Raw genomic sequence first — 20,164 nt, 5'->3', positions numbered from 1 at the left:
ATACGAATGGATATGTAATATTATTATTATTATATACCATGTGTCTGTGTGTGTGTGTGTGTGTGTGTGTCGCTACCCGATCGTTAACGATGGTCTCGGAATTCCATTAAAATAACGTGGACGAGCCGCCACACGCCCCGAGTATATTATATACAATATTATTTCGGGTATAATATGTAATAATATGTCCCTTATTACGATGACATTCCCGCATATACAGTATACACACACACACACACACATATATATAATATATATGCGCCGAAACGATGTTGTAACTAGGTATACCCGCAGAGGTTTCACAGATGAACCCATGTCCAAACTATATATTATACTTATACATATATATATATATATATAATTCAGGACTTATATATAGATATGGTATACGTATAAGCATGTATATATGATAGTATGCGATATTATTTATTAGGCGTGACGTGGGTTCTTCGGGGACACGATATTGGCATTTAGTTCCATTACGCATATATATCTTATTTTGAAAACGCATTCCATTAAAATTATGTATGGCGCATACACGAATTCCTCGTGGAATCGAATGCAGACTGGTCGGGGGAGTGATGATTTTATTATATTTCCGTGGGCGGGTTAAAATAATAAGATTGCATGTGAGCCGGATGAACACAGCAAGGACGCGTTGGAAAACATACGAAACGCGTAGTATAGGTACACATACGATTCTTATAATATAGGTACATTAGTTAATGTGATATTAATGTTGTTACCTATATTGTATTATAATATAATTATTTATCTTTTATTTTCTGATATAACCCGCCACGATGGCCCTAGAAATACTAGATCCCGGGGCAATCACTGTTCCAATAATAAATACACTTATTATGGTTACTATATAATATAATATTGTATTATTCGTATTCCTAAAATACTATCATCTTTATCTACTCGGTAATAATTTGATTATCTGGCCAGTTGATAGAAGACAGTTTGGTGGTTGGAATAAATAAGGTCAGAAAAGTAATTATCATTACTTTACTTATTAAGAAAAAACTACAACACACTATAAGATTCTTAAAACTGAATTTTACAAAGCAATGAAAAAAGGAGGAAATGGCCTAAATATTTAAAGTAAATTACCTAAATCATGAAAAATGTAAAGAAATATAAAATAAGTTTCAAAATTAAATTCATAATTAGTTATTAAATATAATAAAAACTTTCTATTGAAAACTAATTTTAAAATAATCTAAAATAAATGCACTAAATTCACGCATATAATCGAACGATACGGATATAGTATTATTAATTATCTTAGATGAAATTTAAGTTTTTAGTCTACACTTTCTATGTTTAAGTAGTATAACAAAATAACTAAAATCTTTGGAGTTTGTTATTATTCATTTAATAACTAATTTCATCAAAATTTTAACTTAAAACGCGTAAAAAAAAATAGATAAAAAAAAGCATGAAAATAATTATAAATGCATTATAATCGCTACCTATAATTTTATTATTTTATTAAAGTTTCAATTCTTATTTTAGAATTACTACAAAAATATTCCTATAAAATGTATCCGTAATATTTTTTAATTTTTACATTATTTGGAAAAGTAGATACTGGAAATTGTTTACTTTCGACCTCTTAAAGTACCAACCGACTAGAACGAATTCGCTACCAAGGGCACCGACAAAGTTAAAATTAAAGCATTTTTACTGTTCCTAAGGGTAATGTTAGATATAAAAAAATAAAAAAAACATAATTTAATATACCACTCAGAATTTCACTAGTAAAAACCCTCAGTACCTATTTCCATTGAAATTGCGCCTCTGCCTATATATACATTATAAATGTTGTCTCCATCGGGATTCGGCTTTATACATTATTATAGTTCGAAACAATAATTAAAAAATAAAATATTATAAATAATGTACTTTTTTTTTAATGTATACTCTATCTTTTGTTTCACACTAGTCAAAAATCTTATGACTCGGGCAATATAATTTTAATAGTGATTAGTGTATTAGCGCATATCTTTATTGTAATTATATTATAATGTTTTCTATAATATTTTTTAGTTATTTCGATGTATACCGAGCAAGCGTTCTCGACTAATGTCTGGAAAATAAACGTACCCCAATACCTACAGCAGTAATTAAAAATATTTCGAAAATTTATGTAAAAATATGCCAGACCAAAATAATATTGTCTGCACGAGTTGCTTCGGTATGATAATTCATTGCTTACTGGGCTATTCGTTTTTTTTTTTATTATACAATTGATGTATACCTAACCTATTAATGTTACCTAACCTAGATGCTTAATTTATTGGTCGTTGATATTATTTATGTATTATACCATGGACAATAATTATTACTCAGTCAGAATGAATTTGTTCTCTATTTATATGTACATATTATATAACCACGAAGTAATAATTTATAAATAACAATTTTACATCTTAAATCGTCAGTAGGTATAGTGAAATTATTCAATACACATTATGCCCTAGGCTTATATTTTACCATCATTTTTTTTTTTTTTTTTTATATGAAATTAAATCTCTTTCTGCAATAGTTTTCTACGTAGTTGTGTCGTAAATTTATTTGTTTTTTTCCTTTTTGCTGTAGTTTCGTATACTATAGGGTTATCAATAATTTAATCAATAATTTTTTTTTGAATATCAATAATTTTTGATTTTTATAAAAATTATTATATTAGGTAACGGTTCAATGTTTAAAAATAAATTTTAAATTCTGAACGAAGCAATGAATGTGTGTTAAATAGTACCTATATATTTACGCACATTATCGAGATTAAATAGGTACCAATACATTTATAAGACCGTATAAGATATGTTTCCGAAAATAGGAGAATAAAAGATGACACCCAACGTATAAAAACACTAGGATGTAATATTAATATTTATTTTAAAAAATGGTTCAAAAATACATCGACAACTGAAAGAAAAAATATAGAGATTCTGTCGCTATAACAGTTAACAGTATAACGTAACTATTTTCGACGACTTTAAAATGATATAAAATTTAATTTTAAGGCAAGTTCTAAATGTTTTTATGCCTATCATTTTAATTTTAAATAATTTTTGGTCTCATATTTTTGATATAATATTTTGTTTAACGTCAAATTTATATGTAAAAAATACAGTCGTGGGTCATTTACAAGACCGACAATACCGCCGTTAGGTACCTATAATATTATAACGCATAATGTAAAATATTTCAATACATTTTTAGTTATTTAATTATATTGATCCGATAAACCTAAAATATTATTGTTTGATATTCACATACGTGACAAAATATTGGGTAAAATGAATAATTATTTCGAAAATGTATGTTCAATTTATTAAGCTTGCCATATATAGATAATACGTATCTACTACTATTATAATAGATGTTTGTTTTTAAATGTTGATGGAAAGTTTTCTAAAAAATGTTTCAAACTATAATATAAGACGATAGTCGTTCGATTATTATGGCGGTTCGGGACTGTCATAATATGTAATAATCATATTTTATAACTTATTAATAAGCCCCAACAGTATAAATAATTTGTCAATTATTATCGACTGTACCCACTATTACCTTTACAATATAGTATATACATACATCATATAGGTGGTAAGTACATAGCAATATTTGTACGAACAACGACTTAGTCTTCAGTCTTGAGAAAATATTTGCGCAATTGAAATAAACAATTTGTAAATAGTTTACGACTTTACGAGTGAAATCATTCCAAGCCGCAAGAGTCGCCGCAAAACCGGCAACGTGTTAAAAATATGCTGCGCTCCGTCGGGATCTGCAGCTGTATACGTCTTGGACTGCTATTATAATACCATAGTATACTATAACACATCACGATTCGTTTCCCACGTGTGTTAGTCCCGATTTTCGACGAGTCGTTTTTTCTTCACTTCTTTTTCGCTCCGTCTGGTGCACGATAATATAGTTATAATATTACGGCATACTATTAATTTAATAATCGTGCGTATGTACTACGACGTTACGCGAGTGCAGACCTATATTGATCATTAAATATTTTGTGTACGACCGCCCGTGACGATGATATATAAAGACAAGCACACATTAGTATATTTTCGATTCGTTTTTCTCGGCCAAACTATGTATATTGTCTGTGTCGCCCGACACGATATTTCCTCAGATCCTTGTACTTAAAATATAATTCCAAATAATATTCCTCACCGTTTATTTTATTAAATCGCATAGGTATCGCCTTAGCGTTATACACTGCTTCGAGCAGGGCGTAGGCGCGGGGCGAGTAGGGATACTTATATCCCGGTAGACAGTTATTATTAATAATTATTCTTGTGTACCAGTACCACGGTACATTATTAACGAGCTTGGAAACGAAATTAATAACATTACCTATGGCGTTGATATATCAGCCGCGACGCAAACACACATTGCCGATCCACTTTTATAAAGAAGAAAATTCGCAGGGCGTTAAAATTAACTACGGCCAGTGTAGAGGGTCACTCTATTAAAATTAAATAAATGGACACTGTTGGCGTGCACAGAAATTCAGAGTTTCAGTAATAAGGCAGTTTTACTAAGAATACTGGTGGAACTAAACAACACTAATATATAATATCATATACTTATATATTATGTCTTAAATGAACAATCGTGTCGTACGATTAATTATTTCATTTAAATCACATCAATTAAACTTTATTTTATAATTTAATACTTTTAAATTTAAATTTGATATTTTTATTGCATTGTTTATTGTAATAAGATAAAGTAATCGATGATGAAACTCTAATAATTCAAAAAATAAAAATCATACGAAACGAAAAAAAATAAAGGTATTTAGAAATTAATACTAAAAACAACCAATGTATTAAAATAATTTCACTTTCGTTACAACAGCCGAAAATATGTCTTTAAAATTTTTCTAATTTTTCACGTCCATCTAATAAAATTAATTAATTTAGTAGGTACGTATTGAATTATTGTGATTATTTATTATACATCTTAGACATGGAAATTAATGATCAATAATCAGCATCAATATAAAATCTAATCGCAATGAAAGATAAGAAAAAAATTAACGAATCTTTTTTTTTAAATGCTAATATAAATGCTAATATTTAATGGTTAAAAATTAAATGAATTATTCTCGGCTGCATAGTAACATTGTATGCATAACTTTGAGTTTTGTCAAGTGTTAAGCTCTTATACAGAATTTGTATTATGTAAACATAAAGCTTGGAAACATGTCACAAAAGACTTTTTAGAATTACGTGGAGACTTTTTGATCTTTTATATAATCAATTTTATAATTCATTCACCCGACAACTAATTTATTCCGTTCACACCGCTGTTTATTATGCATTTTTTATTTCGATATGAAAAACTACACAGCACACATTTTTCTTCTTATAATTTAAGTCCAACATTGTTTGTTGTGATTTTGCTAAAATCGCAAAAATCTTTAAGTAATCTAATAAATCTAATAATCCCTAAAAAACATTCTTATACGAATATCGAACAACTTTTGTTTTTATTTTATAAGTTACAAATTAAAATAAATTATATTTCTTGAACTTATTACTTGTATTTTGTAACTAAATATCTAAATTTAATGTTGACATAATGGTAAAACACATTTATATTTTTTATAAATATCTAAAATATCTTCAGGTGACATTAATTTGAGCTATAAATTATGATTATAATAGTAAGAATACCTTTAATGTTTGGGTGTGAATAAAGGTATGCGATAAATGCAAAACTATTTATGAGTAATAATCAGTTAGATAAATATATACTTATTAGATTGGAAAAAAAAAGTAAAATATTGTAAAATGAAATATATTTTTTTAAATTCCTTTTAATTATAAAAAAATAATAATGAATATATTAATGTGTAACTTTGTCTGTTTATATCTTTTATATAATTTCATAACTTTTAATTAATTATAATCGAAACAATACAGTTCATTATTATACTATATATATTAGTATATTACACTAGATGTCTGCAAGATTATAATAAAAATTATTAATTTATGTAAATTAATAATTAAATTTTTTGTCAATTTAATTAAAATTGTTGAACCACTCAAATTTAAATTATGCTTATTAAATTAACTTTCAGAAGTCTTTAAAGAATGTATGGTAATAATTTTAATTGAATACAACTATAATACCCACCTTCTAGCTATATAGGTATACTTACCTACTCATTTTATTAGAATAACTAATTATGACAACAATGGACAATAACTTAACCGATTCCATTTATAATTAATAATTCAATGAATTAATAAACACAAACGTATAAAGGTGGCTGTTTAAATCGCATTCTGACACTACTATACCATAATAATAATATACATAAAAAGAAAAAAGTTTTTTTTTTTTGTTAAAAACTAAGACCAAAAAAAAAGCATTGCCAATTGGATATTGATGCAGTCACCAGGTCTGATGATGACGAAAAACATACGATCATTTATGAAACAAAATATATTAAGCTGTATGGACTGTATACGATAATAATAGATAGCGCATTCTCATTATTGTTTGCCTTAATAAGATTTTGAGCGGAGCTATGAATGTTTTTATTTTACAATGATATAGTGTGTGTGCTTTTTTATATTTTATATCACCTTTTTAGACAGTAATTTTTTATTTTAGGGGGTGGTTTCTGAAAAAAAAAATTGGTCTACCTATTTGGTACTTTGAGAGATCAAAACTCAAAATTTCTGCGTACTTTTTGGGGTGTGGTAAGATCTCACACGAAACATAACAGGTAAGCATTTACACGATATATAAGTTCATACACGAAAATAAACTACACCGGTACGTAGATTCATACGCCATACACATATAGGTACAAACAAAAATACACCAATATGGAATGTGTAATTTCTATGGGGCGATAAAATGAAATGCATTATTACTATCTAGACGTATCTTATTGCTCTAGTTAACATCAAGTAATAATACATAATATTATAATAATACTAATAGATGTGGTTCGCTACATAATAATATTAGTAGTATGGACAATCCATTATTTTGAATTCAGTACCAACTCGCTGAATATTAATATAGTTAACGTTTCGTGTGATACAGTTATAAAAATTAACTCAATTTCTGAGTTGACATGTTATAGATGGATTTTTTTTTGTTAATAGACTTATATAGTTAAGTATACCGGTATACTTTTTCATGTTAGAACTTACGTAGACATACCCAAGGGTGATTTTTACCTGCTATATCTCACGTGGGAATTTATATTCCTCCTACATTTTTTTTAATGATCAAGAAAAAAAAAAGAACTAAGGAAAAACGAGAATCATTATGATGCTAAACCATTTTCGGTAAAATTGATTTTTTTAATATAATATGTTATAAATGCTTATAATTCAAAAAGAATAACTGTAGAAACAGAATTTTTACCAAGTATTTATACGTGTATATAATTTTTTATATAATATATTGTATAGTTTAAAAAATATTTAGACTATTTTTGAGATGTTTTGAGAAAATTGAAATTTTTTTTTATAAATGCTGATAAAATATATATGAATATAATATACTTTTAATTAAGGTTGATTGCATTTCATTACTATTTTTCTTTTAAACTCTGGTTTAATCGACGATTTTAAATAAATTATTATTCTATTCTAGTTATGGAGACACACAACTCTTATAATGCTTATAATATGTTTTGATTACATTAGGCATGTTAACAATTTTCTTAATTATTCATCTCAGCGTTTTTTTTTTTTTATTGTTGAAATTTGGTAAATTAATTAAATATAAATAGATATTAATATTTATAAATTAACGTACCTGTCAATTAATAATTACTATGTCGCTTGTTAGTTGGCTCCTATAATTATTGGAATTAGTTGCTGAATGCATCAATATTACATTCTATTGTACTCTTGACTCTTGAGGAACATCAACTTTTGAATTTTTGATATTATTTCATTATTTTGGACTTATGTTGAAAAATTATCTTTGAAATTTTAACACTCTTTGGCATTACAATCATACTTAAGTAAATTCAGTTTGGGAATTCTAACTTGTGTCTCAGTAGTTGCTTTTGTTGATGTATTTTTCTTTTGTCTATATATTGTTATCCTTCATTGAACAACAAGCATAGAATCTTCAAATGCTGCAAGTACTTTTTTTTATTCGTCCATATCTGCTTCTACTTCTAATTTTACTTAAAGTTTTTAATCGTTTATCTGATGTTTAATAAAGTTTCAGGTCAAATCTCAAACTCACTGCTATCATACGCAGTGCTATCTAACGGCACCACATAAATGTATAAGTGTGTTAACGTGTTGACTTGAGTTTATCTTTTATTTTTTATTACGTACTTAAACCCAATTAGGTATTGCTTATTGTAACTTGTGAGAAATAATATAAATTATATTTTTTTTTTTAACAACTTCAACGCTGCTATCACTAATTAATATGCCCATTTAATGGTGTTAAATGTTAATGTCGTGAATGAATTCACATTTGTTAGGTAATGTTTGCGTATTTTATTACCTTGATAATTTGACTAACATGATGCTGCATGACATATGATTTTACATTAACCGGTTTGAGTGGATTGGTAAATCTGGCTCAAACGGACCAAATTTTATATTGAGTAAACAAACTTGAGTTTACATGATTAAAGAATAAACGAAAAACTAAAAAGTTTGGTAGTGGACTGTATCTTATTTATTTATATAATATTAGTCCGTTTATGTGGCGCCGAAGAATGAACTATGTCGAATACGTGTACTTTATAACAACTGACATATTTTCATATTAGCGTTGATAATAATTACCAAGAAATATACCTGAACAATTTATTTTAAATATTATATATAAAGTGTAACTTAAATGGTTGCGTATAGCAACTGTTGATAAAAAAAAAAAAAACATTGTTAGAATTATTAATTTATAAAATTCAGTTTATGTTTAGTTTATGTTTTAGGGAATTAGATTAACTAAATTATATTATTGTATCATAAAAAAATGAGCAATTTTAAATTATCTGACGTTCCCAGAATAAATTTAGAACATGGTAAAGAACTTTTAGACCCTGTAGGAGTTCGGAAAATAAAAATTAAACAGGAGTTAGATTCCAGAAGATTACAATTTTTATCAAATTGGGAATTAAAAGAGAAACGCATCCTGAATTTAAAAAATAGCCGGAAGATCGAAAAAGTAAAAACAATTGCCAAAAATAAAATTAAAAATGATGAAAACAAGTTTCGAATAGCTGAGATGAGAGACTTCGAATATCATAGAATCCTGAATCTGAGGAATAAATTTAAAATAAGAGATAAAAAAATAATGGCAAATTTAAAAAACCTTAAGCGTTTTGCATTTGCTAAGAAACTAGAAGAAGATTATAACAGATATTGGACTAAAATTGATAGACATACAAGGACGACAGAAATCAACAAATTATTAATAGAGAGATGTTTAGACCACATATATCCGACAGTTGAAGAAGAGGAAATGATTGATGAAACAGGAAATGAAAATGATGAGATAGAAAAGGAAACGGAATCTTCAGAAAATTGTTTATACATTCCCGTAAGTTATATGATAATACAATTTAACCGTAGACAATTTTCATAGGTAATACATACACACATTTACAATCGTGACATTCTAAACATTTATGTACTTATAATGATTCTAAAGGTTAAATTATTTATGTGTAAAATGTTTACAAAATGAATTATTTTTTCATTTATTCGATGTAGTATAGAACGGTCGATCGCGAGATAAATTTGAGTCGATCGCGACACCCTTTCGCATTTTCTTGAATTTTTGAATTTATTTCAGAAAACAATTAAACATTTTTTTTTCTGTAAATTTGTATGTCTTTATATACACGAATATAAAAGTTATAATTAGAAGAAGCAATAAATAACTATGAAAAACAAGATTATACACAGATATTGAATAATAGAAATGTAACACGACATGATAATATATAATATACATTTTTTTTTTGGTCGATCGCGCCAACCTAGAAAATCTCGGAGGTCGATCGCAAGTCTATTAAAGTTGGCCACCCCTGCGGTATACTACTGCATTATGAGTATGCTTCTTAATTTTACGATGGATTATTAATAAAACCATATTGGAATATCAATATTTCTTCTTTATTCCCCATTTTAATATTTATTTGAGTACCTAATGCGACCGTGACACATTTTTGCCTAAATACTGTCCACAGTCATGGCATGCCACTGACTACAATATGTGTCATGTCGTAAATTGTCTTTGAAAAATTGTATGCTTAATAATTATTAATATAATTACTTCGTAGTTATTATAATCGCTTTCCCGAATCATTTTATGATATTTTAATATAAATTATTCGCCGTTAAATCGTTTTTGTAAGTTTATACTCGCGTTTTGTCGTTCGTACAGCAACAATTACAATCGGCGGACCGCTACACATTTCTCGAGCGGATTCAGAATTTAAGAATGAGTTTCAACAAATGCAATCAGTATGCTGAATTCTGGGAAAAGACGGCACCGCTATGGGACAAAATGGCAGTGTGTCTGCAGACCAGCGATGTCGCGACACCAGCAGTCAGTAGTTCGTACATTAACAACGAGTACGTGGATGAGACGACTCGACGAGAACAGGGCGAGTTGGTGGAATACAACCGGCCGCCGACATTAGTGCAGGAGATTATGATGAACGGTATCGTTGCAATTATTGTTACTGTTGTGATATTCGTGGTTGTACGGCTGACATAAGTACCTACACATTAAAACGAAACAAAAAAGATAGGCATGTGAACACCGTTCTGCTGTACAGTAGCTATTCTATGGGTCACTGATAATTGGACGTGTTTAAATACTCAATGATATATCTTTGTACACAAAAACAATAATTCTGATCTACAGGGACCAAAGTCTGTCAGCCTATATTACTTAGTTCTAAGTATAACGTATATCTTGATATTATGTTTTTCGATATTACTATATTAGAGAAATTTATTTTAATATAAGTATTACGGTAGGTAGGTGGATTACATTTTTACCAAAAGAAATTTCATTTATTAATATTTTATAATTATAATACTATATAGCTGTTCCATATTGTATTTATCTTATCAACTTTTGAGTCAAAACTACTTTATAGTAAAACACTGGTTAAAATAGTTCTTGGTTAAACAGTTTTAAAAAATCATTTTTAACATTTTTCAGTTGTTAAATCAACCGTTTATGAGAATTTTTTTTGTATTTTCGTAATTTTGCGTTTACATTTAATGATAAAAAAAACTATGAAAAGTATTGAAAATTAAAGTATCTATCTATAGATAATTAAAAATAATTCAGAATATTTTGAAAATTGCATTATGTATGTAATATTCATATTCAAGTATTTACGATTATTTGTGTTTAAATTGCAATATAAAAATCGATATTATCAAAAACTAGGTTTGTGTAAAAATTCTATTTTTATTATTTTATTATTTTTTGTTTTTCCCGATTATTTTTGAAAATATTATGAATTTTTTAATGTAGCCTCCAAAATACCAACTAGATCCTAATATTCTTCTAGAAACCACCTCAGAATTTAAAATCATTTTTTTATTGCTTCAAACGGCGATTATAGACAAAAAAAACATAAGATTCCATTATTTTGCTCAGAATCTAAAATTACACCAACTTCTGATTACTCGCGAATCATTAGGAAGTATAAACTGTTTATATTCAATTACATTATTATTATGTAATATAATTATTTTTTTTTATAAAATCAGTTAAATTAAAAAAAATAATAAAACATATAGGTATATACACATTACAGATATTTAAATGTATTGGAGGAGAGTAGGTATTTGTTTTATTTTTTCCAAATATTAATTTATAATAATTAATATACACATACTACACTTGGTGCCCGAAATAATAAAATATAACTATAATTATATTTTGAATTGTTATTATTTTCATGAGTGAGTATTCAAATATTGAAAATACATTAAAAATCACTCATGTAGATACCACGTACCTGCTATAATTATTTTTTATTATTGCTAATATACTTGTAATTGAGTGTTTTCGCATTCGTATTATATTGTGCCGTTTTGTGTTTAGACGTGGACTACTTCTTGTCAGACGAAATAGTGCTTCAGACGTTAGAACGGGCCAAATTGTTATCCGAACCGAACGTGTCCGCGGCCGACCTAATACACTTGACTAAGTGTTTAATCGAATATGAGGCTGACGTTAAAAGTAACGTTGCGTACATGGTGTCGGGGCTGACGGAGAGAGCCGTATTTGAGTTCACGAAAAAAAAAATTTCCGGTGAATATAAAATCAAATCCGTACAATACTATTTACTATTATACCATTTATATCTATCTATAATCTTGCACTAACTGCGGAAAACGTTTATTTTCAGACTTAATAAACTCCTATCTATAATTGCATCAATTAAAATATTTAATTTTCGCGGAGCAGTATAATTAAAAATATCAAAAAGACTATAATTTTGTTTTTATCTATGTCGAATGTTCTATAGCTAATTAATAGGGAAATTCGCCTGTTATTATTTCAACATAATTTAATTCTGCTTCGAATTTTTCCTACAAAATATTAACTGTTACCGTTTAATACTTCCTCATATATATATATATATATATATTCTTGTTTAAATAACTGTTCTATTTAATTCAGTCTTGCAGTGTCTTATTATCAAAATAAATACCTATGACCTTAATTGAATATGACGTATCCTCGTGTATAATATCGTCGCCCGAGAATTGAACGTACAATATTCGTGTATAGATGTGTCTTAGCAATAAGTACGAATTATAAGTATATTATAATATTATATTTATACGATCGCGTTTGATTTTTTCAGAGAAAATATTTGTGGACATGCGTAGAACCATTGATAGGCTGCAACGCTTGAACGACGACAATGTAATTCCCAACAAACTGATGAAATACAAGAACAAAGTCGGTGTTACCTCTTTCGTTTGCAACATAATCAACAACGTCAATGACAAAAAATTCAAAAGGTTCGACAAACCGATCGATGACGATCCTCGTTACATAGCTCTGATTTCAGAAACGGCCGACGATAGGTTACAGAGATTTCTGTGGGAAAACTATAATCAAGAGATAATGTCCCCGATAAGATTCACGATGCACCGGCGAGTACAAATTTTCGAGGTAACCATGTTATTTGACACCGACAAGTTACCAAGTGTTTCGAGAGTTAAGCTATATCCTATCTATATGTTACTTTATAAAGCTTAATTGTAATCTAGATATTAACCAAAACTTAAGAAAAATATAATTCTATTAGTTCATACTAATTCTAAATGACTTCCCTAGTCCTTTTTCTTCTGTGTCAAGGCCGTTGTTGATTGTCATGTAAATTTTACGAAATTATAAAGAGAATTCATTAGAACACCTTAATAAAATTCGCAGATTGGCTATTACTAATATAAATTATCACACAAAGTATTTTATGTACATTTATTATTACACTCTAAATTGTAATGCATGTAAATTAAAAATAATTTACTCACTAAAGACCGATGGACAGTCCTCACCGATTTTGTAACATGATATTTATAATTATTAATTCAAAAGCAATGTGTGACATACATAAATGCTGACTATATGCAGCAATTTCTATTAGTGCTGATTTAATGCTAAAATATTTATTATAGAGATGAAATATAATTACATTTTTAAGGGAATCTCAAATTTTTTTTCTTTTAGCTACATTAATATTGTATTTGGGAATTTTGCAGTACTTATTTGATTTTATAAATTATTTCATATAACAGCTTTTATATTAGTTTTTTTATATTTATAAAATAATCGTAAAAGTATTTTTAGCCGATTGGCGATAATGTATTTACATGATAATTATTAGTGAGACGTCCTGATTTGTACAGTGGTCGTGAGTGACTATAAGTACTGGCTAGACTGGATTGAGGTTACTAAAACCGTGAGCACATATTTTACATAAATTATCTATTAAGTGTCATGGTTTCTTTAAACAACTTTAATCATCTTTTCGAATATCATTTAAGTCTATAAATGTCATGTCTTGCACAAATTAATTTACAAGTACAACATGCTACAAAGAACCGCCAAATGAAAAACAATTTAAACTTATTAAATTGTAAAAAGTACATTGAATTTACATTTTTATAGAAATATTGTAGTTACATACTATTAATAATATGTCTTGGACACTTGGTGCGACAAAAAAGTTTACGAACTAATAGTCTCGCCAAATAAATTTGTTTTTTTTTCGTTCACACCACCTATGTTGGGTAGTATATTTACACAAACGTCATTGGCCATATTTTAGAAATATATTTTTATTTTGTCACTGTTTCCCGTCGCTCACTCTCGCGGTTACGTGCCGCGCGTGTCGTAATACTGTCGTCATCTGATCTGTTATCGTTGTCTTAGCACGTCGACGTAGTGGTCCGGTCGTTCTTGGAGCAGGCGCACCTAAAAACAGCGCGCTTCGTGTCCACCGCCCAGGTAGACGAGTATACCGAGCACGTCAAATCGAAGACGAAAACCAGGGACAAAACCATAGTGTCGCTGAAGATGGATTTAGTGTACAGGATTAGTCGGAAAATCGCAAAGCTGGTGTTCGGCATGTTTGCGACGGAGGAACGAACGGCGCACAACCTCGAGGCGACTATCGACGCGTACGTGCTGCATGTATCGAACCGGACGACCCGCGTGAATTACAACAAACGTCACTACAAACCTCGTGAACTGGCTGACATTGAATACTTCTTTGAAGAGTACCAAATTATGCAGAACTCGCAACGACAAAAATACCGGACTCTACTACGTTATTAATAGAAGTAAGAAAATCCGTAGTACTGATTAACTATTGCTATAACTTTAACTATATAAATTCTCACATAATTCCTCCGTATGCCGCTGCAATATGCTTAAAAAAGAATACAAAAATAATATCGTTGTAAAGTTAGAATTTAATTTTAGTAGGTTTTTTTATCATTTAATAAATTATTTATTTTAGTAGAAAAGTATTCGATAATAAAATCAAATTAAAAAAAAAACATTTTAAATCAAAAAAAAAAAAAAATTAAGGTAGAGAACCAAATACTATCTAATTTAATATAATGATGTATTATTTTGTCTCGTGTATTTGTATGTTATATATACTATTATAGTTATGTAACATCATGTGTAATACAATTTGAAGGTTGAATTATTTAATAAATAAATAAAAATATATAAAATGAATACAAAATATATTATTCATTTTTTATTTTTTGTCATTTTTACATAGGTACGCAATATTTTATTAAATTTAATTTAAAACTTTTGATTTAAACATGATCCCTCTCAACAGTGTCTACATATCACCAAGTTCACAATTTCACATTATCGCAATCCAATAGTTAAAATTTTGATCCCATGTTTAAGTGTAGGTAAACGAATCACAATCAAAATACGTACATTTCCCAGCACCTAAAAAAAAAAAAAATTAAAAAGTTACAGCGAGTGCTCGAAAATTTTTCTTCAGTCCCACCAAACATGAATATTTTTAAATCAGAATTTATTCCTATGCCAATACTTGGCACACCAAAAATCAAACTTAAATTTTTTTTCAGTCTTCCTTTTGTAATGTATTATAAAGATATTTTATTTTAATTTTAAAGAATTTTAACTTTTTTCAATACCAAAGTTATTTTAACAGAAAAAAACATATAGTATTATTTTTTTTAAATTATAATACTTATCACGCAATATAAATATTAAACTTTGTTTATTTTATGGTCTTTAATTTTGGATAAATAACGACAATAAAATCGCAAGTCATCTATCACCAAATTAAAATCGTCAAAATTAATACAATTGACATTAAGATAAACCAAAATTCAAAATAACTCTAACGTAAGTCGTATATTTGTACGAATTACGATTGAGTGACCAGACAACTACCAAATGTATCTTATGCCACGGAGACAATCCAACAAATTACAAAGAATGTCAAGTCTACAAACAACTTTAACATCTCACAAACCAAACTCAAGTAATCTTAAGACAAACATAAAGAATATCAACTCATAAACAAACCATATCAATAGTGTAAGTAATAAAAATAATTGTAAAACTACAAAGCAGCAATGAACCTCTTCTTTTCCTCTCAATCTTATGGACAGGCCGCATTTGATAATAATCCCAATTCGTCAAACTAAAACAACGTATTATAACAACTTACCCAATAACAAATACAAATTAACTATAACTTTAAAAAAATAAATAATTGGCTTGGCACTAATTCCAAAATTTCTATAAGTAATTTGTCTTTTAACTCGAAAATTAATTCTTAAATGTATATCAAAAACAATTAATGACAAAAAAATACTTCATTATTCACAATTTGGCTGTAATAATAAACATTATACCAGTAATACCACTCATCAAATACACCACCCAACTGATTCTATTGCCAACGTCAAAACTATACTTCTCAACTATATTGGTTTTATTAGACGTTGCCAACCATTCGACTAGTTTTATGACACTGTTTTTTTTATACTAATAGTACTTCTCCTGCCTCTTTATTTCTTATTCTTCGAGTATTGCTTAGAAAACCATGATTTATTTTATAATATTGGTGGTTAGATAATTGTATCTAGAAATATAAAAAACAATCTATCCATCACCTACCATAAAATCAGCACTTATTAGTTATTTATAATATTTTAAACGAAAATATTCACATTCACGAAATAAATATACGTCTGATATAAATCTATATATTTATTATTTATCATAACTAGTGATGGATCGAACCCTGATTTTTTAAATCGAACCGAACTTGAACCGAACTTTAAATTATTTTTTCGAACTCGAACCGAACCGAACCTAGAATCATTTTAAGTCGAACTTAATACTTTTTATTATTATTATTATAAATGGTACATAAAGTGCTCATTACAGCTTATAACTTTCTATCGTTAATAGTCTAATTATTTTTAAATAATGATTATAAATTTTTATTTTTTAAAAATAACTTTTGAAGAATTGTACAAATATTTGGTCTTTGAACTATCGTGCCAGTAAGTCTGGTTCAAAAAATATTTTAAAGTTAGATTTTCGAACAGTAAAAGATGTTTGATAGTTCGGTTCGAATTTTTTTCATGTCGAGTTCGAATTTCGAACCGAACCGAACATCAAGGGTTCGGTTCGGTTCGAGATTCGAATAGTTCGAGAGTTCGACCCATCACTAATCATAATATAATACTAATTTTTTCACAAAAAATATAACACAATTAAGGGGTTCCGAATAGGCAACCCGTAATAACACTAAGTCCAACGGTGTCCACTGTCCACAGAAAGTTCTTGTTTCCAATATTTTAAATTTTAATCTATAGTATTTGGTATCAAATAAAGATATTAATTCTAGCTAAAAAATCATCTTTATATATACCTAATATACATGTAGGTTAAATACTAACTATAATCTACATTATTTTTCAATATATTTATATCCTAATCTGTGGTTAATTTATTATGACGTTAAAGTACTTATCCATTGTAATAACTTACATTTTTCCTATTAATTTAAAATGAAATAAATTAAGCTAAAAAATTATTTTTATTCATATATTATCTAATTAAAAATAATAATTAGCTTTTTTTTTGTTGTTTAATCGTACTGTTTGTTAAATGTAATATTCTTGACTCTATTTTTTTACAGTTTACGGCCACTAGAACCATTGGAAAATTAAGTGAAAATAAAATGCTTGGTTATAAGATGGTAAATTATTTGTAAGTTTTGCAATGTATGTAGGTAACTCAGGTGATAAAAAAAATAAAAAAAATAAAATTAATTAATTTTTTAACTGTATTTAGATTTAGTTAACATTTTTTTCTATATAAACTTTATTTTTTAAGAGTAAAATATATTGTTTGTTATTGTTTAATACTATTGAGTATTACCTAATAACTCAACATTCTTAACTTTGACTTACCTTTAGCTAACTCAAATTAATGGTTATCATTGTGGTGATTCGCTTGTAAAAAGAGTTTTATATAGGCAATATCTAAGCTAGATAATAGATAAATTCAATTCTTTTAGGGCTAAGTCCAATAAAGTTGTACTACACCATTATGTAATAGTTATTCAATGAACAATAAAAGATCTAAAATTATAAATTTATAAGGCATACGACATAATAGTTTGTACCATTCAGATAGTAATAATTTTAATAAAAATCATTATCAACGGGTAAGTAAATGATAATGACTATGATAAAACTGCTATAAGAAAATTACATTTGATGATAATTGAAATTTATCAGTTCACAAAGATGGGATTTTAACATTACTATAAAAACAAATATACATAAAAAAAGTAATAATAATTGAAGATTGTAATAAATATAGAGATGTATTTATGTTACAATATTGATTGAAATAGTTATAAATAAATATAAAATCATTGATTAATTTATTCATTTTTATAATAATTATTATTATCTCTTCAACGACATGATTAACAAGTTCCTAATGGAGGAGCTATTTTGAAGAATCATGTATAATAATATAATACTACATACTACACTATATTATTTAATAATAAGTAATTAGTAATTACAAACATTTTCTTCAAGTAGACCATACATTACTTTAATGTTTTAATATCTTAATAAAGTTTTCAAAGTATTTTAACACTTAATGAAATAATATTTGAAAATTAAACTTGAGTCTTTATACAAACTTAGGTAAGAGTATATGTATATCGCTTTAAATCCTATAGAAATACCACGTTAATAAATTAGTTGTGTAATATTTCATAATAATTAATAACTATACACTTATAAGACTGATTAAAGAATAAGTTATGCAATTCATAACCAATTATAAAAATAAATCACAAGGGAATATCACAAGTATTTGTATCATTATAATTTATAAACCTAAATACACTTTGTTTAATTCCTACAAAATCTGATACCGATATAACAAAAAAAATTATTTTCTTAAATGATTTATATGTGTGCATATTTATTTAGTTATTGTTTTGTGCATAATTTATAGATGGTATAAAGTAAATTTAAACACATAAATATCCAATTCCTAATAAATAATATAATAAGATAGTTTGTATAAATTAATATGATTTAATAATTATTTTATTAATAATATTACATTAAAATATGTCAGTATCACTGAACCTGATGAGTGAGTTTTACCCGTAATGATTATTTAATGGTCAATTTGACTACCTTGGAGAAGGAAAAATTGAAATTTTAGTTTATTTTATTTATAACACTATAGATATGAGTTAGTCTTAATATATTTATAATACAAAAGGTAGTATGTGTTGAATAGCTGATAAAAAATCATTATTATAGAGTATTTATTATTGATGCATGTACATAATTATTTAAGGATAAAGACAATGATTTATATTTTTGCTATATGCCTACATAATTTAAATTATTACAACACAAGACATATTAAAATATGTGCCATTTAACAATTTATTATATTATATTTTACTAGCTGAATAACCCGGCTTTGCTCGTGTGTTAAATAATTGATTCATATTTAAATTGTTTTTTTTTTTATTATCATTAAACTATTTTAAGCCTAGCCATGTAATATATAATATTTATGATTGAAATGATAAATAAAATGAAATTGGAAATAATAGGAATGATTTACTTGTTGGCTTATTTTGTATAACCTTGTGAAAAAAAATTATTAAATTAACCTTTAAATATAAACTCTCTTTCCCTCTCCTCAGACAAAAAAAAAGGAAAAATCGGTCGACTTAATGACACAGAGAAGTATTTGGAACATCAGTAAAAAAAAATTAAAAATGTTAAATAGGTTCGTCACAAAATTGGAACATAAAAAAGGCCTGTTCTTCTTTTACTTATATAAGGATTATAATTTATTATTAAGTACCCTAACTTAAATTATTTATAATGTATATAGCATAGTAAATTAATGTTTTATCAGAAAAATTAAAATAAAAGTTCTGATCATTTGATGACTGATAATAATAATCATAATATAATGATAAGTGATTTAATCAAAACCTAGTGAAAATGAATGAAGTCCAAATAGTATAACTATTGATCTAAAGTTACTAAATATG

At 27.1% G+C, this 20,164-nt stretch overlaps 1 protein-coding gene across 1 annotated transcript; it reads left to right on the top strand.

The window, feature by feature from the left end:
* The first annotated feature begins 9,021 nt into the window (after window positions 1-9,021).
* LOC132925605 (uncharacterized) lies at window positions 9,022-15,012 on the top strand. The gene is made up of 5 exons (XM_060989984.1): window positions 9,022-9,588; window positions 10,438-10,717; window positions 12,124-12,333; window positions 12,893-13,206; window positions 14,470-15,012. The coding sequence occupies exons 1-5, from the start codon at window positions 9,022-9,024 to the stop codon at window positions 14,872-14,874; spliced, it is 1,776 nt and encodes a 591-aa protein (XP_060845967.1). The 3' UTR covers window positions 14,875-15,012.
* Window positions 15,013-20,164: the final 5,152 nt, after the last annotated feature.

This window comes from Rhopalosiphum padi, chromosome 3 (genome assembly GCF_020882245.1).
Source record: "Rhopalosiphum padi isolate XX-2018 chromosome 3, ASM2088224v1, whole genome shotgun sequence".
Lineage (NCBI taxonomy): Eukaryota > Metazoa > Arthropoda > Insecta > Hemiptera > Aphididae > Rhopalosiphum > Rhopalosiphum padi.
This window is presented reverse-complemented; position numbering and strand designations above follow the sequence as displayed.

Coding starts and splice junctions, on each gene's coding strand:
- LOC132925605 (XM_060989984.1), top strand. CDS start 9,022: ATGAGCAATTTTAAATTATCTGACGTTCCCAGAATAAATTTAGAACAT. Junction 10,718..12,123: donor GCAGGAGATTATGATGAACG/GTATCGTTGCAA, acceptor TTTTGTGTTTAG/ACGTGGACTACTTCTTGTCA. Junction 13,207..14,469: donor GGCGAGTACAAATTTTCGAG/GTAACCATGTTA, acceptor TCGTTGTCTTAG/CACGTCGACGTAGTGGTCCG.